Raw genomic sequence first — 23,692 nt, forward strand, 5'->3', positions numbered from 1 at the left:
ATGTCAAGATTAAAAACAATGAATAGTTAATTAAACGCAACACGTATGTTTTATATTTTAAAAAGTACTGGTTCTTTCTTCGATTTTCTATTTTTTTTAAAAAAACAGCATATATAACTCGACGCAAATTCATAATATACTGTATAATATATATAATTCATAATAACTTGTACTAAAACAAAAAAATTTATTAAAAAGGAATAAAAATTCATTCGAAATTTCCTTGGAAACGTTCATAAATTCTTCATTGAAGAATCGAGGAAACTTCCAGCCATATAAACTAAGCAAAAACAATTTTGCATTAAAAAATAATAATCTTCTAATAATAGGCAACGTTTTGCAGTGAAAATAAATTTTCAGTAAACTAATTATTTAATACTGAAGGATAAATTATATACTACATGCATATACGCTTATGACATTTTAATAATATTCAAAAGAAAAAGATTACAAAACAATAGTGCACGATTTCAGCAATTACCAATTATACGTTACGGTTGGTTTGTAAAGGCAAATGCATGTAGTCATTGACCTTGCGGTGATGTATCTTTATGCAGATTAATGAATGAATCACGTGTTCACTGGTTGAATGAACAGATAAAATATTTTTCAGAAACATACCATGTAAAAAAAACATACATCTGTAGAAAATTCTTAAATGTAGTTTCAAAATTATTAAATAAATACAGGTACACTCCAGAAATTCAAAAAAGATCATAAAGAATTACTTTCTTAGATTATTGAATGAATGATGAATTTAATTTTAACTTTCAAGTATCAATTTAATAACCAACCTTAAAGTATGTGAATAACTTCAACTATGTTTGCAGCTATATATGAAGGAAAAAAACTAATACAACTTAAATAAACCTCCTTAATTTGATTTATTTTTTTTTTACTCAACACTTTTATCTGACACTATATGAGGAAGGGTAGACAAAAGTAGGTAAAAAGAATTTTGAGTTTATCATAACTGATCATAAAATACAATAAATTCTCGATTATCTGCAACCAAAACATTGTTTAAAAAAAAAAAGCGTCAGTTACAAAAAGGGGGTGGGTAATTCAACCTAAAAAAAACACAGACGATTTAGCTTTTTTTTTCCCTTTCCCCCTGCCAATAAAGGTAAACCAACATATTTGCCAATACAGATAACTAATGTTTATTAAGTCATAATTGTATGTAAAGGAACGCTCCAGCTCAAATGTATTTTCGTTCCTTTTGGTCATTTTGCGGATTATCCGCAGAATTCATTTATCCGCGGTTGTCGCGTCACTCAATTCAGCGGATAATCGAAAGTTTACTACATTACTATTTCTTTTTATTTAAAATTATAATTATTGAAAGAAGGTAAATTTGTCACAATAGAGTCTTTTTCTTAAAGCGGACTTCGCAATTTTGAAGCGTAGTTACTTCATGAGAACGGCATTTGAGCTAGCAGTCCGTTTTTTATTTTTACTCATTATTTGACAAACAACGTTAGATTTAATCACTTTGCTTTGTTTTCTCTATTATCTAATTAGAGGATATTTTCATTGTCCTCCTGTGCTGTAATTTTGATTTAACCTAAAGACCAAATGATATGTATTTATGGAATCCCAGTAATTTTTACATCCACTTCAATGAATGACAATTTATAAGTATAAAATTCCGATAATTCGAAAAAAGCAAAATATACTGGCAAATCAGTTACATAGCTAATGTGCATAGCAGCCACACTCACGAACAATTTTCGTAGGAATCGGATCTTGGAACAATGGTATGCCGATTCCGAAGTCAAGACTTGGCCGTCAGACCATTTATTCCAATCTGGATATTGTCCTTTTTAAGACCAAATTTCCGACATTTCGATTTAAATTCATATTTGGTTTTTATTATATTTAATGCCCTCTTTTATAATTAATTTTACTATTTAAAAAACTTTTAATACTGAACTTTTTGAATGATCCACAATCAGGTATCTCAACAGATAGTTCTTCAGTACAACGGTTTCCCCCCACCCACCCCCTCCCATGTGACTGTGATCGCAAGAATGTCTCTAAGTGTGAGTTTTATCAGCATTTCTGCGTATCAAGCTATTTGGAAAAGCATACAAAGAACATTTCAGGCCGTATTTTTCAAAAAGTAGTCGACAATCATAGAAGAAGGCGAAATATTAAACTTAAAAAAGAAAAAAAGGTGATATATAATTTTTGACAGTTCCTTAAAAAGAATTGCATTAATATTTTTGGTACAGAATGAAAATATGAACTTCAAAAATTATGTAATAAACGCCTACTATTAAAAGCTAAGTGATAGATAGAGATTTTTCGAAAATAATATTTTTATGACACGTGTATCGGACTATTTAGCCCGACGCAGCATTTTGGACAAATTGTGAATAAGATCAAACTAAAAACAGTGCATTTTTGAAATTTCATAACTTATTATAAACGATCTATTGCATTTTGAAATCATTTTCATTTATATAAGCTGTCAGTAATTAATATACGGTCAGTAATTAATATGGACTGTCAGTAATTACTGACAGTAATGTATACTGTCATTATTATATGTTATTACTGTCAGTAATTTAATATGGACTTATTAATATTCATTTATCATCACCAAACTTAAAAATAATACAGTACATTTTGGTTCACACATGAGTTGATATATTTGTCCAGCCAGTTTCTGCACTGCAAAGAATCCATGGAGAGGTTTACAGTTGTTTTCATTTCAATATTGTTTTATTAATAAAGTATTGTACATATGCTAATCTAATTGGATTAGTTTGCATGAAAGACTTTTCCTAATGATAACTCTGTGAAAAATAAGTGCTTCCATCAGTTCTCATTTTGGCCTTATTTTGTCATTTTGATCCGATAACTCTAGCTCTAACAAGAGAGCATATTTCATACATGAATACATAATCGGATGGAAACATTATTGGTGGATTGCAGCGCATATTGTACACATCGGTTAATTAGAAGTTCAAATTATGTATAATTTAATCAGCAAATTCGATAATTAAAAAAAAATTATAAAAAAAATTTAACAACCAAATTACTAAACCCAAATATACTCGCAGAATATATATCATCCAGCTAACAGCTACGTACCAATAAACAGACGCATAGCTCAATTCATTCGCTAAATATACAAAATGTAAAAGGGAAAAAATAGTCATTTCACCATGAAAATTTATTTCATGAGTAAGTGTACAGTAAATATTTGTCACTACTGTCAGTATATTTCTGTTCCTTCTAGAAATACTAGCCCGTACAAAGGAATTTAGGAAAACCCGTACTTAGCAAATTGCAAGAAAGAATGCTTCTGTGGGTCAGACCAATGTTTCAAGGAGAAGACAAATTTAAGGCCAGAAATAAATCAATTCAATTCCCAAAATTATAAAAGATTATTTCTATATTTATAACTTCAATTCAGCGTACAGGAAAAATCTTCCTTATAAAAAAGGGTTAAAAACACCAGATATGAATGGTCAAAAATAAAGATTTAACTATTATTACGTTAAATTAAGACAAGATTTTATCAAAATGAAATAAAAAAATTAATGCACAACAATGTAAAATTAATTAATTTTAAACAGGCAGAATATTTTGACAGAAAAAAATTAGCAAACACCATTATTTTAATATTTTAATTAATAGAAATTTTTGAAGTTTTTCAAAACTTTTATAAAGTACATAATTTTTAATATTTTCTATTTCAATCGATTTTCACTCCTTGAATTATTGGCAATAAAATTTAGTATGAAAGATTTGACTCTTTTCTAAATGTTAATTATTTTTACATTTTTATTTTATTTTATTTGAAAAAAAAAACTCTAAAAATACTTATTTTAATAGTTTTAAAACACTGATTAGAAATCTGAGACATAAATTCATACATATTTATATTGTGCATAGCTACGAAAAATTTCAAAGCTCTACTTTTAACAGAAAAAAAAGTAATAGAAAATTTTAAAAACTTGTGTCAATAAAAATAATAGCAAAGCACTAATGTAAGTAATGTAAAGGCACTAAATAAAAATAAATAATGTAGGTAGAGCTCTATTTTTAATGTTATTTCCCAACTAAAGAATGCCCTAAAATACTATTTAAACTCAATATGATAGATATACAATTTGTTATCCTCATTATAATGTCTTTGCATATCAATAACACGGGTTACGATAACAAAAGATCGTGCGGCTTAATCTAAACTTAACATTTTCATAAAAATTTTGAGTATAATAAACTTTAATAATAATGATAACAACAACACAAATTAAAATTACCCATCTATATACATAAAACCTTCTAATTTCTTCTAAGTTTTAAACTGGCACAATTTAGCTAGTTTCTTTTTTTAATGCGACTTTATACCTCACTGATTTTATCTTTAATATCCACAATAATATAGTCTGATGCAAATAGGGGTAACTTTAACTTTACCAGTATTCAAAATGTTTGTATTTTTAAGTCTCACGATAATATTTGCAAAAGGCTGATTTTCAAAATCATTATTTTGACTAGTCTGCTTCACTTCAAAATATTATGCGTCATAGTAACTCAAAAATGTTTCAGCCATGGTATTTTCTTAACAGAAAAATGAATAAGAAACAACAAAACGTTAAACTAAAAGTTTGTATGAAAAAAATCTTTAAGTAAAAATTAATATATTGATCATGGAAAGTTAAGGATACTAGGTAATAATGAAAGCACAAAAAGAATGCAAAACATAAACAATCTAAGTAGCGAAAGATTAAAACCATTTCATCTAATGAATAGATTTATTCCCAAAATATTTTTTAAGTAACTAACTGTAAGAATGGAAAATTGCTTCAAAATGAAAACGAAACAAAACCAGTTCCCTCAATTTGAAATTGACACACAGAAATCTTCCAAGTATCTTTAAAACTATATAGAAAGGAAATTTAAAATTTTGAGTCATGCTTCTCACTTGTAGAAGGCATCGAAAAATACAAAAAAAAAAAAAAAAAATGTCACTTTTTAGGATACTTATATGTAATTAAATAATAATAAAATAAATATAATCAAATATAATTTAGCATTGCTAGCATTTAGCATTATATTAAGCATTACTCGCAAAAATACGATATAATGTAAATCACAGTTTTATTATTTAATCATTTTTATAAATCAGTTTTATTATTTTTCGATAATATATTACTTGTTCATAACATTTAATAAATATATGAAGATATTAATTTCAGAATATATCGCCTAACAACAAATGCAACAGAACAAAAAATATCTCACAAAAAATTGCTGTTTTGCAAGACTAATTGAGATAATTAATCACACATTGCCTGTTTAAGCGGAGCAATAGTCAAAGAAATTAAAAGTATTGCCAAATTAATATTTATAACTTAATTAAAATAAGGAATGAAAAAAAAGTTACTTCGCTACACACTCACAAAATCATTCTGACAAACACAAAAGAAAATTTTTATTCCGTATTGCCGTATTGTAAGAAACAAGAAACTATTCGATATATTTTATAAAAGAATAATTTCATAATTCACACAGAAAACCAAATCTAAGAATAAAAAAATTCATAAGAATATAACATTAAAATGCTAGGCAACAACTTTTAATACGGTTAATAAAAAGTCATTCTATAAACAAGAAAAAATTAATACAGAGAAATTTTGACTTCATAAACCAATCTCCACTGGCCACTTCGAATTTTATTGCCCTCAATATAATGCATCCGATAGACTCTGTCTCGGAAACACTGCACTTAAAACAAGCTTATTATTATTATTATTATTATTAGACTCAAAAAGATTGAATTACGATTTCAAAAGGTATTTTACTAGTCTGTACAGAACATTAAAACTCACACGGGATGATATCTGAAAAATAACTCACAAGTGGAATTTATCATTACCTTTCTAGGTAGAGAAGAGTAGTTCGCTGTGATTCAACACAGATGGAATTCCAATATGCTATAAAATGTTTAACGAATGGCATAAACGCAACACGAATGTATGAGCACGAATTAAGTCATTGCGGAAATGGCTCATCAGACCTTGAAATGTAAGGCCACATTTCATCACGCGAGAATACATTAAAATGTTGTCACGATTCGATAGGTCATTTTCAAACCCCAAACAAATACCATCATTACTGGAAAAAGTACTATCAGCAATTAATTAGAACATTTCCATGAGCTAGGCTGAAAAATTCGAATGCCGTCATGAATTTTTTGAAATTCAGTGTTTATTTTTTTAATGAAAAAAATTATTAAATCGTATATTTTTGAAGGAATAATTACCAAAGAAAATGAAATGTTGTACTAGGCCCTTTGTTTCTGATAAAAGTATGTGAACATTTAAAATCTAATTTTACAAGTTTTCATACTCATTCAATTTATTCAAAGGTTATGTGATTAATTATGTTAATATAAAATTTTTAAAAAGCAGCGATTCGTTTTCTTGTATTTAGGCGATAAACTGCTTGCATCCCCCCCCCACTGCCTTTTACTTCGGACTCATAAATGGTAATTAAACAATAGTTTTTTAATACAAGCAATAATTCAGGGGGAAAAAATTATACTTGTACTTTTTCCCGGTTTCTTCAATTGATTCTATTCCTCAGAATACTGCTTCAAGGAATTTAGCAGAACGACGAGAAAAAAGCAAAATACACGATCATCGAATCAGGTGAAATAAAACGATAACATTTTCAAACGGCGGAGAAGAGAATTGCATCGATGTGTGCTACATGAATAGTAATAAAACTTAATTAAACTTGCGCTAAACAGCATAAAACTATTTCTTAATAAAAGTTTTACCGCTCTCTAAATTGATAAATAATCGTATGTCGTATTAATAATAGATGTCGCCACATATGCATGCGTTTGTTGTGAAAGAACTCTCCTTCCATTCCAATTAAATTGGAATAATTTTTTTAAACAAATAGTTCAGTTAAAAGCTCAGGTAGAAAGGGAAAATACCGAGATAAACATTATTAAAAAAATTGGAACAAGAAACATATTTTCTGCTTTTGATATAAATAATTCCAATAAAGAACATAAAGAATTTAAATATTTTACAGTCATAGTGCATAAGAGATGGGAAATGGTTGTTTTTTTATCTCTTTTATTATTAGAAAAAAATATTTCAATTATGTGTTCTTATAATTTTTACAGAGATATTTCAAAAGAGAATTAATTGCGGTTCATTCAAATCAAGTTATTCTATCAAATTATTTTATGATGAAAATTTTTCACCTGCATGACTTAATAATTTTCTTAAATTATCTCGCCTAAATTCTAATGTAAAATTGTTGATCCCAAAAAGATTTTATTATTTAATAATTGTAGTTCTTTTAGAAAAAATTAAACTGCATAGTTTAAGTAGTTCTAAGTTCATTTTAAAAAGCGATGGTGGATGCGAGTTTCTCCACTTGGATAAATTGATAAAAGCAAGTTGACAAATGGAAGTTAAAAGGCATGTAAATATGAAATATTCCGCCCCTTAAACTTCTATAATAAAACGAAGAAACTGACGTAAAAAATGGTGTGAGATTGGATTAAATGTACTCCTTTTACCTGTAAGTATAAACCATTATTTTAATTGCTTCTGTTCAATCTTCTTCCAATATGTAGAACAAATGTGTATCAGTAAGTCATCACGATATCACTCTCCCAGCAAAACACATCTATCTCTTCTATAGTCCGCCTGTTAACGATTTTGCTCTTCTACTTTATATCCTCCATGTATGAAGATAGTATTTATTATTAACAAGGAAAGGAAACATAGCGATTTCACAAACAATTGACCAGCAATGAATACAATACTACAGCAGTGATTAACTAGCAAAGAGGATGAATTTGAAACAAATTCTTATTATTTGTTGTTCACTCAAATTAGGGAGATGCTATTAAGAAACTGGATCTGATATATTAAGATTAGTTATGAACGGGGTAGATTTTTTAATAAAGGTATTCATTTCATACAGTTAAGAAGATATTTCCTGCTTTATTTTCCATTTGGATGTAATCAAATAAGGCTCAAATTTTCTTTCTTTTTTTTTCTTTTTTTTTTACTGTATATTAACAACTTCTTAAAAATATATGGCCTGAAAAGATTAACTACATTACTATTTCCATGCAAAATATAGTTACTTTTCAAACTATTCCATCAAGCACGAAAGATACTGCAAACCAAACAAACTGTTCTATACTTCTATTAGTTTATCATAATTTTCTTTTAAATCTAGGTCAGCATGTTTTGCTTGCATAATAGAGCGACCAGTAAAACCTTCCATCTTGCATTGCATTCTTCTGTCACATAATCACAAAAGTTTTAATATTACAAGATGAATTCATGCACTTTCATTTTGAGACCAAAACACAATTTTGCTCACATATACAATAAACTCATTCCACAGTAGAATTGTCATTTTAACCCATTCAAGACCAATTTTATAAAATTCTCATAGGTTTAAATGTTCTTAAATGCCCTGCCAATCTTGAAAAGGTTAATATGAATATGGAATAAACATACTGACTTAGAGTAATTTCATTTATTTGGGACAATATTAATTGCTTTTAAATACATTTTAAATCTAACAAAATAATTTTTACTTTTATAATTTTAAATAAATTGTAATTTGATATTTTAATCAAAAATTAATAAAATAAAACATTTCACTTACAGTGGCATTTTACATTCAATTTTTAATACATATTTTAAGAAAAATAACTCCATTTAAACAGTGAAAAAATAACTTTTAACATAAAAATGAATTATGGGGTCACTTTTATTACTTAAGTACAATACTTGAAATTCTTAACGACATAGTCAGTCTCTTAATCAAGAAAGCTTTCCAATTCATATATCTTACTTCATGCAAAGAGTAACTCTTAGGGTCTAGTTAGTTAAAAACTTTATTTATGTTTTCTTTTACAGTGAACTTTGGACAACTGCTAAAATGTATTTTTAATTAATAGTTAGTCATATTTTTCTAAACATGCATATTTCAAATTATTGGCTTGAACTTTTAATGGAAAACTTAATTATTTTCTTAAATTATACAATACTACAAAGGGAGAGCGATAGAAAGAAATCCCTAATTTAAAAAAAATATAAATAAAACTATTACATTAGAATATAGGAGGTATTGAAAATTAGTAATTAAACTTGGAACAACTATTCTCTCAAAAAATTATCATAGTTATCGTATACCTAGCCAAAAACTTTTTTTTTAGTAAGAACTAAAGAGTGTCCTTCTTTAAATAAACAGAAATTCAACTAATGCCATCCTGGCCTTAGTAGGCTTATTATTCCATAACATTCTATTTTCCAGTTCACAGATATATCACAGCCTTGTAAATGAAAAAAGTTGTAATTTGCTTAGTGATTAACAATATTTGAAATGGATATCAATCAGAAAATCAAACATTAAAAATAATAAAATGCATATTAAGCATTTGATTGCCGATTTTTTTTAAATTACTATTTAGATGCAAGGTTTACAAACAAGTTAAAATGTTTTTACAATGAAGTGAATGATTATATGTTAAATGATAATTGTATGATGTAATTAAAATTTGCAATATTTAATATACAAAACATGAACAAATTAGCCCACAAAAATCACAAGAAGCAAAAGAAAACATTCCAACAAGCAGAAATCATGGTATAAGCAGTTGCAGGATTAAACTTTATTCAAGCTTTAGATTCTTTTTTAATAAAATAATCTTATTATATCTATCTATTATATTTACAATATTTGTAGAAATGAATTTTTAAGGGATAAATTTTAACTATATAAATTTAAAAAAATATTTTTTTCAAACTTGAGAACTTGTTTCCTCCCCGTAAATCTTCACATAAATTTAATAATTAATTAATCTAAATTTAGATTTATTTTAAACTGATCACAGGATAGATAACACTAAATTTAATGAAAAATGACATTTTATAATCATTTTTATTACAAATCATAACAGGATTTTCCCACAAAATTTGTGATAAGAAATTAGCAAAATATAACGCTTCAAAAAATATATCATTTTTTTTACTTTAATTCAAACTGAGTTACAATTTTAATTTTGAAAAAATACATAATCCTTTAGACATTTGTAGTTTTTATATGTTTTGAATCTATTTAACTACTTCCAGAGTATAAAATAACACAAGAAGCAGTGTAGCAAAACATAATCTTAAACAATAAATCCACGAAAAATCTTTTCTTCTAGATAATTTCACGAAACAGACTCCATTTATTAATAATCGCTGCAAATGAAAAATCAAACGATTCCTCGGTCTTTCCAAAAATTTAGAGGATAAATAAAATTTAGTTAATTGTAAACATAACAAGTACTTTTCACCTTTTTACATCTAATAAATATGAATACAAAAGTACATATATTTTTATTCCATCATCTCAATTTTATAGTATAGCTCACATTAAATTAATGCTCACTTTGAAGCTACATGAGGGCAACTTGGGGGAGGATCTTGTAATTTTTAAATGAAATCAAGTGATAATGATGATATGTGAAACAGGGGCACTACATATTTAAATGTCTAAGCCACAGCATCAAAAGTATTTTCGACCCTGCATATAAGCAGTCATGGAGGAATATAGAATGCAGTATTAACTTAGTCTGAAAAATGAAATTTAGCCATCAGGCTATCATAATGTATGTAATTATAACACAGAAACAACAAGAAAGAATTTGAATATGCTTCTCCCCATTTCAGCAAAAGTGAACAAGTATGAAATCCGTTCTTATAAATTAGCCTATAGAAGAAAACATATCTAAAAATAGTTTTATTATTAATCAAATTCTCTGTACCACAATACAAAAATTGAAATAATATTACACACTTTCACGCTCCTTCCTTCATTAGAAACACAGAAATCAACACTGAATAAACAAAGTACACATATAAATTTCATAGATCATCTATCTGTGTATAACTACACATTTTTAAACTAAAACAATTTTTGAGAATGTCAATATATTGGTACATTTGGGAACAAACGAAATTCAACAATGCATCTAATATGAAGCAACATTAAGAACTGTAAGCAACACTAATATTTTTAAAACTCATTCATAATTGGCTTTAATGTTCGTTTTTGGTAAAAATAAAATTTCTTCAAATGTAGTAAATTTCACTTGAAATCTGAAGTATTATGTGTCAATTTTTCCCCATTTCAGTGAAAGTCAAAAGATAGCAAAGAAATGCTTCAAAATTTATAATCATACAATGACAAGAAAATGTACATACATCTCATAAAGAAACTTAAATTTGTCAACCAAGGAAGCTAGCTTGAAAGTAAGTATTTATATACATATAGGCAAATGCTAAGAATATAAGCAGAAATATGATAATATGAAACTAGTAACAAATGCAATCATAATTTTTCATATTGCCTTCAATAGATTATTAAAAGAAACATTGAAACATATCTGCAGTTTTAGACAAATTATATTTCTAATGAGAAAAATTCATTCATTTAATAATTAATTCCATAAACTTCTAGTGATTGAAATATACTAGTTTAGCAATTTTAATTATCCAAAAGCATTTTTCACAAAAATTTTACTTCTAATACTAAATCTAATTTTTTATTTAGTTCAGAGCTTAATGTTGATTTTAAACTTTTAATTAACTTAATTCTTAAGGTTAATAATTTATTCAACTACATTTGGAAATATGTGTCCAACCGAAAGACGATAAAAAAATTATTAAAAAAAACACTGTCGTTTAATGAAGTTAAATTAGAACTTTCACACAGTCACAAAAAATATTCAGATTATTGAAAAATTGTTGAAAAAGTTTTCTTTTGTTTAAAATTAGAATGATGCAATAAAGCAAGCATCATAAAAACATTACTTTATATCTAATACTTTTAAAAAATAACATTTACATTAATAATTCTCTTTTCACAAAAAAAAAAGAAGGGGGAAAAAAAACCCTAGAAACACTCATTTTATAATATACCAACATGTTAAGCTAGTTTTAATCTCTTAACATGTTGTTGCACACTCTTAATTCTTGCACATAAGTTTTCTATGTGATGGCTATATTTGTTCTTCGTGGTAATATGCAAGTTAAATATTCTATTTTCCTTTCTCATGTATTTGATTCAAGAGAATATAATTCTATAAATAATGCACCTAAGACTGAAATTAAGAACAATTTATGAAGAAAAAAAAATTAAATGCTACTCTTAATACTGTGCCAAATAGAGTTGATTGTCTTATGCTCAATGCATGATCAAATTAGAAATTTTATCTTCACAGTTATTTTAAAAGTAACTACACAAATTCATTTTCTTATTAGCCAGAAAATCTGCAAGATAAACATCTTTAAATTACGACTACTTAACAACATGCCTAAAAAATCTTGTCCTCTTTAGAAAACAAATTTTTATAAAATGTATTAGTAAAGAACATACTTTTTTATAAGAAATATTTTTTTCCCCATAAAGTTTTTACTGAAAAATATGTCTCCCAAGTAGGAAATACAGATTCTATAAAATTATAACATCCAAATAGCATCTGCAAAAAGCAGGAATGATATTGAATGGTTTGGCATTATCATTTTTAATTTAGTTGTACATATTCATTGTGTGTTTAGAGAAAATTTCCAATCATAGAAGGTGATGGGACTATCAATTTTTATATTATAAAAATCACATTTTTGTTTTAATAACAAAGGAAAAATGATACGTCAAAAAATGTAAAAATTAAACTATAAAAAATGTCACAATATAAACAGTAAAAATCTCAAAAATTGGAATAAGTTTTCTAAAAAAATGATGCTTATATTAAGCGATAAATAAAACTTCTAAACAAATAACCATTTTTCATCATAATAATGAAAAACTCTAAATGAAATCTAAAAAAAAATATGAAATTATGAAAGAGAGATCTAGAAAGATTAGAGTCACAAAAATCCTTTTCAACCTATATATTAATCTGACTAGATTTTAATAAAATTAAAATACAACTTTTTAAAATTTAATATTTTATTTTTTAAACCATTACTATAAATAAGCATTAGAAAGTAATTTTCATCCACTAAGTACAGATTAAAGAATAAATAAAACTTACCATGACCACTATCAGTATTAGCTATTGGCATTGTTTATTTTAGAATCACACAAACAATTTGCAAACTGAAAAAAAAATGAAAATAAAAATATTTTAAAATATTTTCATAGATTTAACAAATCAAATAACATTTAATTAACTAAATCTTTAAAATAACAGTCAAAATTGCACTATTTATCATAAAACAAGACAGAAAACAAATCTCAAATTTGATGAAATTGAGACTAATGACTATACAAAAGAAGGGTCAATGCAGGATTCTATATAAAAGGTTTCATTTGCTTCAAAGGCAGCAAATGAAGAAAGATTTGTTTTTACATATTTGCCACTAACATGCAAAATATAACTTAATAATAATGCACAGATCTTTATTTATTATTTTAAATATGCGTGAAAATTTCTTTTGTAGACTAAAGTCATGGTTAGGTAAGTTGAATAACAAAATGTAGTCAGTTTAAGGGGAAATTTATATTTAGCAGGTACATAGTAAGTCTTTTAAATTGAGAAATTGAAAGTGCAACAAAGATTTCAAGTTCATTTTTATTAAACTAAAATTTTGAGAGTTTTTTTTTTTTTTTTTTTTAGAGTAAAAGATATTTAAATTCCTACAAAGATTTCAAGTTCATTTTTATTAAACTAAAATTTTGAGAGTTTTTTTTTTTTTTTTTAGAGTAAAAGATATTTAAATTCCTACATTACAGCAACAGTGAGCAAAATTTAATTCCCCAGTGAGGACAAGTTAAATTAGAGTGCTTGCCTAAAAACATTTGATGTCATTTTTTCTTATCCTATCTAAATAACTAATTTATAATAAGACAAAAACAAAGAAGTTGAATAATATGTAACAAGCAAGAAATATTTCCTTGGTAGGTCATAGAAATACCACCTCTTCTTATATGAAAGTTTGAACAAGGATTTGAAATATTCTACACTGCAATCAGAAAAAGCTTTTGATTTCAGATAAGATTTCACAGTATGACAATACATCTCCATTACCAAACTACAGCGCAAGATGTAATAAGCAAATTGTTTTTATCTTCTAATGCATTTCATCAAACTTTAAAAAAAATAATAGGTTGGTAAATGTTATCAAAAATGTAACCATTTTATAATAATTATAGGGTTTACTGTAGCTTTACAATAAAAATGGATTAAATTTAACAGAATTTATATTTAATTACAAAATCATTTATCAAAGAAAAAATAAAATTTTTACTTAAATTTTTATTTTTTACTAATCCTTAAAACACATAATTAGATAAACACTAACTAGGATCAAGAGACTTTCATATGGGAGGCTGACTAGAGACAGATAAAAACATCAGGCTCAAACCACACAAAATAAAATATAATTTAAGCTAAGGCTAATACCACTTATTCAGACCAGGCCAAGTTATTAATACTACAAAAGAACTGAAAATTAAAATGAAATTTAAGAATTCAAATAATTTGTGCAAAATGATTATTGTGCCATAAATTGTTATACTTTCAGAAATTTTTCTAAAAACACTATTAAAATACACTTTAGGGAAGCCAAAAAAAGTTTCCTAAAATATGATGTGTTAAATTTACTTGAATTATATATTTTAAATTATAAAAAGGAAAAAGGATAAACTATGCACTTTTCTTTAAACAAAAACTACTGCACATTTTTATTAATATGAATAAATCAGATACAATGTTCTATTGGGGGACAGGAAAGAAATGTCATTTCTATGATGTCAATATTGGCTAATCATTTATCAGCTGAATATGTACTTCAAAGTCGTGCCAAAGACATATTAAGGTTAGAACAACTTGTTTACGCATAATTAAATCTTTAATTTTTTTTTAACAATTTATGGCGAAATGGCCAGCCAAATACAAGAAGAGGTACATATCTGGCATTGTTTCTTTTTGAGTTTCCCAAGGGTAGTAACACAACGGTTGCTACCAAATATATTTGTAATGTTTATCTAAATGCAATAGATGTTCATAAATACCAAAGGTGGTTTTCTAAGTTCATATCCAGTAATTTCAGTAATTTTGAATTTAATGTAGAAAAACGACATTACTTTCCACTATTAATAATAATTAAAATTATTTGTGCATTATTGCCATTTAATTTAACATTACAAATTATTCTAAGCTTAAATTAAAAACAAATAAATGGTACAAAAAATAAATGGGAAATATAGTATTGATAAGATATTACAGCGAGTTAAAAATTCAAAATTAAACCAAGTTCGGATGACTAAAGTTAATTTACAAACTATTAGTAACTCTTAAATGCGGTCAAATTTGGTTCTACTTGATGGGCAAACCATACATGCATAGAGGGAAATTCCTTCATTACAATGCAAGCTCAATATGTCTTTTCCCGTAGAATGTTGGTAACTTGCGAATAAATAAAGCAGATTATACCATGTGAATTATAGCAGCCCAAATATGCAGTATATCAAAAATAAATAAATAAAAATGTTAATAGTGTTTGTTTTTTTTAATATGAAATTATTGTTTGAAATAGAAGATATTTGCTATCAATACAACATTTACAGCAAAGAAAGACCAAATGAATAAAAATAAAAAAATAAACATCAACCAACAGGAGTGGTCTCTCCAAAACTTTCTAGTATACTCTTAAATAAAAGCATTATCCCAAATTCCCTAAAAAAAATATTGAGCCTTGAGTAAGGCAGATAAAGTTTTGCATTTTATCGACGTACAATAATTATGAAATATTAATTTTTGGTAAGAATTTAGCATTTTTACTGTGCCATTCTTAAAAAGTTTTTGTTGTTGTTGTTTGGCGATTAATCTGTGGCATGAGTTTATTAGTATTAAAAAATCAAATTTGTGCTTTACTATGTTTTTTCACAACAAATTGAAACCAAAATTTGACACAGAACTACAATTGTAGTCACAAAATTACATATCAAATTTGATATATTTAAATCATTGTATTTTTGAGCTATCATATTTACACTTATCTGAAGGTACAGACCAACAAACATTCAACACCTCACAGAATTTGACTCAAAACATAAGTGTCAACAACACAGATGTTAAATCCATGCATCGAATTTTATCCATGTAGCTGTCTTTGTTTTATAGTTATGTTAATTTATATCAAATAACCAGATGGACAGATATCCTCTGAATAGATTTTGCTCAAAATTTCGATAGAAATCTACAAATTTGATGACAAGAATGTATACAAAATTTTATTCTTCTAACTCAAAGTGTTTTTGAGTTATCTTTGTCACAAACAGATAGAAATTTTCCAAAAATACATTTTTCAAACTCTGGGCGGTCTAAAATGTGGAGATTCATCAAAATCTCAAATTCAAATGTCTTGATAATTACAACAGTTTCTCTGTACTTTATATATGAGAAAGTTAAAAAAAAATTACTCTTTTATAAAGCTTTTGATAAATTTAGGCAAGTTTGGCAAAATGTCATATTCTGCATGACAATGACATATCAGTTTAACCCATTAATATTCAAATCAAAATTATAGAGGAAAAAATTATGACAGAAACTGAAATATGCATATGCATAAAATATATCTCTGCCAAGACAGAATTTTAAAAAAAAAAAAAAGATGTTATTTTATATTGAAAGTACTAAATACTCTACATATCAATGCCACAACAGTAAATTTACTAAAAATGCTTTTACTGAACAAGATTTTTAAAAATCCCTTTTAATTTATTTTCTACTTTTTCAATCATTAATATTTAATTCATTAAATATAATGGAACCTTGAAATCAATTTTTTTTATGCATATGCACTATCAAAAACAGCTACTCACGTGGATTGAAATTCAAATTAATGTTTTGGCTGATATTTAAGTTCTAGAAACAATAAAATAATGTGCATACATTAAGTGTATTTGTAAAGATGAAGGTTCCATACAAGAGAAATTAAGTTACATAAAAATGAACGAAAGCAACTCAAGTTAATAGTACCTAAATGATAACAGCAGCTGCACCACAAATTTATAATTAAGTTTTATCATTTTAGAGCTATTATAACAACTAAACAATTTGCATGTTAAATAAATAAAAGTCTAATGATATAGAATATCTATCCTATTTAAATTTTGTTCAAGTATCAACTACTTAAAAATACAATATGAACATATTAAGAGATATATTATAGGACATAATAATACACCATATAGCTTTGCATGTACAGAGTGAATAAAAATTAAAAAAAACTATTAAACTGAAATAAACATTTTAAAACAATGGTCGAGTTTGCAGGAATGAGTATGAAAGGAAACAATATACAGATATGCTTTAACTATAAGTGTTTAATATGACTTTCACTATATGATACAACACAAGTAAGATAAGTGGTCATGCCCATTACGAATAAACGCAACATGTCTGTATGGATTCTATTATCATCATGCTAAACAACATCTTTGAATTCTGACAATGTGTAGGAGATAACTGATATACAAAGAATTTCACAGCTAAAAATATTTTAATAAACATGCTATATAGGCAGTATATCATCCTACATGAAGGATACTATAGATAACCTATCTATTTCTTGTAGCATGAGCTTAATGTTTTCACAAAAAAAAGAGTGGGATATTGTTCCTCAGTTCTCACCACACTGTATAACGTTCTTCAAACAAGAAAGAGCTGACAATGAAAGCTGGTAGTGAGATCATACTAAACTTGCACATGAGATGTTTAGAGTTGGTAAACTTGCAAAGATTGAAGGTTGCCCAGAGGCAAATGTTCTATGAGTTGACATCCCCATGTGATATAAAGCAAGCTTTATAAATCTACAAGGTGTTGAATTCAGATTCTTATTTAATTTCAAACAGAGCCTACATGGTAAATAATTATTTATATGAAATATTGAGTAGTATAAACTGGTGCAGTGACTGCAGGTTATATGGATACAAAAACATGATTCTGTAAGGGATATATAGAATCAATGATTCAAATAACCTCTTTAAGGAAAAGGGCTTCACAAACACAGTCCAGGTTGGACAAGTTCAATATTCCAGAACATGAAAAGGATTATTTCTCATCTTGAATAATTTTGCAAAATGTTCACAATGCAAAAGTGGCTGACAAACTATTCACATAGAAGAGCCTAATCAACAATGATTAATCTGATAATGATAACCTGCTATTGATTTCAAATGATGAATCCATGATTTCAGGTGCTTACATAAAAACCTAATTACATCAATTTTAAATTCAATACTCTCAATTAGTCACTTTTTTTTATGAAAAGAATTCTGATTATTTTTTATTGATTACATTCAGACAATTCACAATTTTTTAAGGTCATTTGTACCTTTATAATGAATTTTAAAAATTCATAAAATTTATTATGCATTTTATAAAATGTTAATCTTAAGTTACCTTTGGCAACTAAATCTTTTACAAAGATGAGAATTGTAAAAAAAATAATGTTGTGTTTTAAGGATATGATAGTGTAAGAACCATTCATATTTAATTTCAACATTTCTTTTTTATTTAATCAAAACTATACAGATTGCATAAGGTTACACCATTTAGTAAGAAATTTGTAAATCTGATATGTTTGAAAGAAAATCAAACAACTGAAGCTTGTACATTATTCATAAAAATCAAAACTATACGATAGCTCTAATTATTTTCCCTTGTTTAGAAACATCTGCAATTAAAACTAATGAATATAATGAAACTAAATTTCACAAGCAGACTATTAAAAGTATAGGGAGATGAATTCCATAAAAATAAATTATTTAAATAAAGTCCCAAATTTTGCCAATGTATTATCTTGTAAACAAGGAAGTTCAGAACAGTAATATGCACATGGACCAGGGACCCAGATATGGATTTAAAAAGATTTTCTGCAAGTTTCACACTATATATCATTCATTTCTGTATGTGCATTTTTTATTATTCGAATATCAATGAAATTTTGCATAATCAATTTTCTATATTCTCATTACAATTATTCACCCATTTTCATTGCAAAAGTGCCAATATATCATCCATCAACAATTTTTTTCTTTTTTTAATTCAGCATCTTATGCTTTCAAAAGTGCATATATAAAATTTATTTTCATTTCCTCTATTTGTTTTAGCTGCAGATACCTTCAAATACGGAACATTCTAACTATCTTGCATATAAGCAAACAAGAAATTGACATCTTTCCATTAAAGGCATTCTTCTGCAGCAATGTAATGACAAAAAACATACAAACTAGATTAAGTATGATAACTTTTTAAAATATTTTGCCTATAATTTAAGTCATTATATTTTAAAACTCCACAGCATCTGCAAGGTTATTTTTATTGCCTAATTATAGATGTATACAATTATAATTATAAATTTTAAAATCCTTTAAACCTTTTTAAATATTAATGAATATAAATAATAAAGATGCTTTATTTCAAATATTAACCTTTTAGAAGTAGAATTCAATTAAAAATATTTTCCTTGCATGAATGGTATAGATACTGAAAGATACTTTGGATACAGGATAATCTTTTAGCAATAAAATGCATTCTAACTTGCTAGGAGCTTTGTAAAATGAAAGCATTTTTGTCAAGTAACAGCTTACGAGAGTAACGTTATAATGTCAGTAATATTCAATTCAAGTAATATTCTTTTATAATTGAATGCTATAACAGGTAAGCTTCTGTCATATAAATGTGAAAATTAGCTTAACAAGACACTTACAACCTATTACAAATTAAATTTAATTATTTGTTTTAATTCTCATATATGTAACATTCGTTTGAAAATAATAAATACATTTTAAGAATACCTACTATATTAAAAAATATGTATATTAATAAATTCAACTTCATTTGAAAAAGAAAGAATTTAATAAGAAAAATCATTACATAACATATCATATACAACTTGAAAAATCTTCTGAAAACAAATTAAGAAGAAAAATTTAATGAAACTCTGCAACAGAAATTAAGTAACATACATAAATAATGAAACTTAAAATAAACACAAGCAAATAAGACGTACAAATAAATTATGATTCATCCTTCGCACTTAAGCAATATTTTTATTTATTATATCCTATTAATGAGTTTTATTGCAACAAATGTAATTGCTCAGTACAGATTTAATTTTTTAAATAAGTTATAAACTCAAATAAAAAAATAAAAAACTATTCAAATTGAATAAAATAATGCAGTTCTTATATAGCTTCTAATGAAGTAAAAAGTCTAAAAGACAAAGTTTCAAATCTAAAAAAAATAATGTTTTCCACACACAAAATGACAGAGGAAAAAATAAATAAAACATCTTAGAAATTTTGAACAATTTTCACAATTTCACTTAAATGAATGTGCGATTTTCATGAAAAATTCTTACAAATAATTTATTTACATTATGCGATGAAATGATGTATATAAATTATTTCCAAATTACGATTTAAATATTTGAATTTTACGAAAGAAGAAAGAAACAAAAAAATGTTATAATAACTGAAATATAAAAAATTGCTGTGAATTTTGATCATGTTGTTACTTCTTTAAAATAACCTGCTACAAATACAAAAATTCAATGCCAGAAGTTAAAATAAGAAATATTACTTATATAAACAAACTTACAGACCATATGTTATATGAAGAAACATATATATGCCACATGAGCTCAACTTTTTTTCAAAAATTTGGAATTCATATTTTATTGCAAACTTAATTAAGTACTTATTAGAAACATTTCATTAAATGTATTTATTACCAGCAAAATCAATGAGAAAATAGTATTTAATGGCACTAAATACTTTGTCATATAATTATATACCTCAATTCAACAGTGCGTCAAATGCCATCAAATTCAAATGTAATAAACATTTAATTACGAAAACACAGGAACGAATCAGAAATTCAAAACTCACAGTATGCTACGTTTCCAAAGCACCACAATTAATTCAAACTGTCTCGCTCTTTATAATTTGAATTTCGAATATTCCGTATTCATGCTGAAAAATTTATATTTATTAACTTTCGTGTTTTGGCACGAGCCAGTAATTTCAGTTAAACTTCCGCTTATTCAATAACATTCCGACACAAAAATGAAACTGTAGTGCTTAAACACAAAAGTTAGCAGAAACGCAGAGGTGGCTCAGCGCTAGTGTACAACTGTGAGATTAAAACAATTTAAACAGGGGAAAAAAATGTGAAATGCACAAAAGTATTTGAATGAGAAAGAAATATTTTAATTAACATACATTACTTTAGAAATAAAGCCTCTGAAGACAGAGAAAAAATTTCTCCCGATTCCAATGTTTCTATTTTGATTCTATATTGGCAACTTGTGTAATGTTTCAGTAGGAGTGGTCGGGGTCAAAACAAATGAAACTTTTGGGTTGTCATGCGTGGAGTCACGCCTAAGTAAAATTTTTGAACGAGGTTATATTCTGCGTTTTAATAGTAACCTAAACGAGATAAGTAAAATTCAGTCAAACAAAATTCAGAATTTCAGTGGGTAGTCATGAAACATGGGGCGTAATAAAAACTTTCCAAAAAGCGCGTAGTTTCGTTTTGGAAAATTTTGTGTAACTTGCACTCGTTTTCATACCAATAAGAACTAATAAAATGAAATAGAAATTTTTGAAATGATATGTCAAAATTTTAAAATTAACTTTCGCAACAACACTATTTTCATGTTATTGGTTATTCACATCGTTAATGACCTTGTAATGATTCTATTGTCTTCAGACAAAAATTGGCTTTTAAAATCGAATTTTTTAATAAATATTAGATATAAACTGTAATAAATTTGCTCGAAACCCATCCAATCCCATATTATACATCTGATTGCTGGTTCAGTTATTTAAGTTGATCGCATTTTTAGTGAAAAGTACTATGTTGCTCGCATTTTTCCCCCTCTCTTTTAGTATAAACGCATAACTAACATAGCAAACGCGTTTATGTCAATTTAACTCAAAATTCTGATTCAATCACTTGATAAATTAGGAAATTTTGAGTTTAATCACATGCAATCTGATTTGGTTTATTCGATATGATATCCGTCATGTACACGGGCTCTTTTACTGTGACTGAAAACTAATCTCCTTGAAATAACTATAACATTTATTTCTAATACAAGACAAATTATTCTATCTAGATATTAAATTTTAATGACTGCATTTCCGAAAGAAAATAGCTCACAGCCTTTTCAACTGCTGTTCACGACGTTTTTTTTTTTTTTTTTTTTTTTAAATTCCAATACCGAATTGAGTTATCACTGGCTTCTTCAAAGATCGCGGATTCACGCAACACTCCCACCATTTGGGTTTTTCCTTTCAAGAAAACTCAAAATGTTCTTTAGTCCAAACAGTTCACAGGTCGTACGAGAGCTTGAATCTTACGGCCCAAACGGGTTTTCATAGTATTTAGATTCGGTAGAGAAGTTTTGTCAGATTCTGGTAGCTTCTCCAGATGTTCAACATATGGCTGTTGAACTGCCCCTTCTTTCTTATCTTCAATTTCAGATGTTCTCTTCTCTATTAGATTCTCTGCTGAAGGCATTTGAATCTCAAGGGCGTAGAGACATTGTACAGGTCTCAGAAATTCGCCATTCTTTGTTTTTACTTTCACAAGGCGAATTGAACCATCTTTACCAGGGAATATTTCTGTTATTTTCTCCAGAGGCCAATTCAGACGTTTTTGATTGGGTACTTCGACAATATACACTTCTCCCGCCTTGAAATCGAATGTTTTTATCATTTTCTTGGTTTATTTGCCTCAGTTGCCCCAAGTATTCCAGTCGGAATCGACTTCTGAGATCTTCTTGCAGTTTACACCTATACAACCACCGCGTGCGAAGATACTCGGAAGATAGTTCCAAGTGGTCAGGATCTGGAAATCCATTTTCTCTACACTCTCAGAGGAATGAAGATGGTATAAGTTCCAAATCATCGTGTTCAGAAACGTAGGAAATGGGTCGTGAATTTACGATGTCTTCGCAGTTGCATAGAAACGTATTCAATTCTTCGTAATTCAGGCATGCTCGGCATAGTACTTTCTACAAAAAGTCTTTTACTAGGGCAATGAGGCGTCTTCTTTCCCCCTTCTTATATTACTTGTTGCCAGTTATACAATGAAATAATCGACTTGTTCCAACAAAGTTTGTTCCATTATCCGAGTATATTACTGAAAGTCGCCCACATCGCGCAATGAAACGTCTCAGAATTAGTAAGTAATTTTCAGAGTTAATTTTTAGAGAAAGTCTCCGAGTTAGCAAGTAACATGTGTAGCGTTTAAAGCGGACAAAGCTGCTTTAAAACCAATAAGAATTTGGCATTTGATATTTGGCTACATTTCTATTTTCCCAAATGTTATTGCTTCATTCAAAATCCAGCATTAGCTTGTTACCTAACTACAGACTTATCAGAATATTATATTCATTCTCCTTAACATGAAAAAAACAATTGCTGCATGAGTTAACAACTAAAATTAATTCTTTCCAAACTATAATTTATTTGCTCCAATTTTTATTTTTTTTATATGAATTCTTGGAACTTCATTTCATCACATTTCAAAAGATTTATATAATGAAACTATAGGGTGACCATAAAATAACTTTGCCTATTTAGAGGCATTTACAACTAAAACTAATAAATA

General features: G+C 27.0%; 1 protein-coding gene across 2 annotated transcripts in view; it reads right to left on the reverse strand.

The window, feature by feature from the left end:
• LOC129958233 (protein PALS2-like) overlaps positions 1 to 21,130 on the reverse strand; it is a 68,866-nt gene extending 47,736 nt beyond the window's left edge. Inside the window, exons 1-2 of one of the 2 annotated variants that reach the window (XM_056070528.1) lie at positions 20,962 to 21,130; positions 13,094 to 13,158 (exon numbers count right to left, since the gene is read on the reverse strand). In XM_056070528.1, coding sequence (XP_055926503.1) covers positions 13,094 to 13,124 — 31 coding nt within the window. In that variant the 5' untranslated portion in view covers positions 13,125 to 13,158; positions 20,962 to 21,130. Of the gene's footprint in view, positions 1 to 5,899; positions 5,976 to 13,093; positions 13,159 to 20,961 lie in introns of those variants that run through there. The other variant, XM_056070530.1, reaches the window with a different exon arrangement.
• Positions 21,131 to 23,692: the final 2,562 nt, after the last annotated feature.

This window comes from Argiope bruennichi, chromosome X1, assembly GCF_947563725.1.
Source record: "Argiope bruennichi chromosome X1, qqArgBrue1.1, whole genome shotgun sequence".
Taxonomy (NCBI): Eukaryota; Metazoa; Arthropoda; class Arachnida; order Araneae; family Araneidae; genus Argiope; species Argiope bruennichi.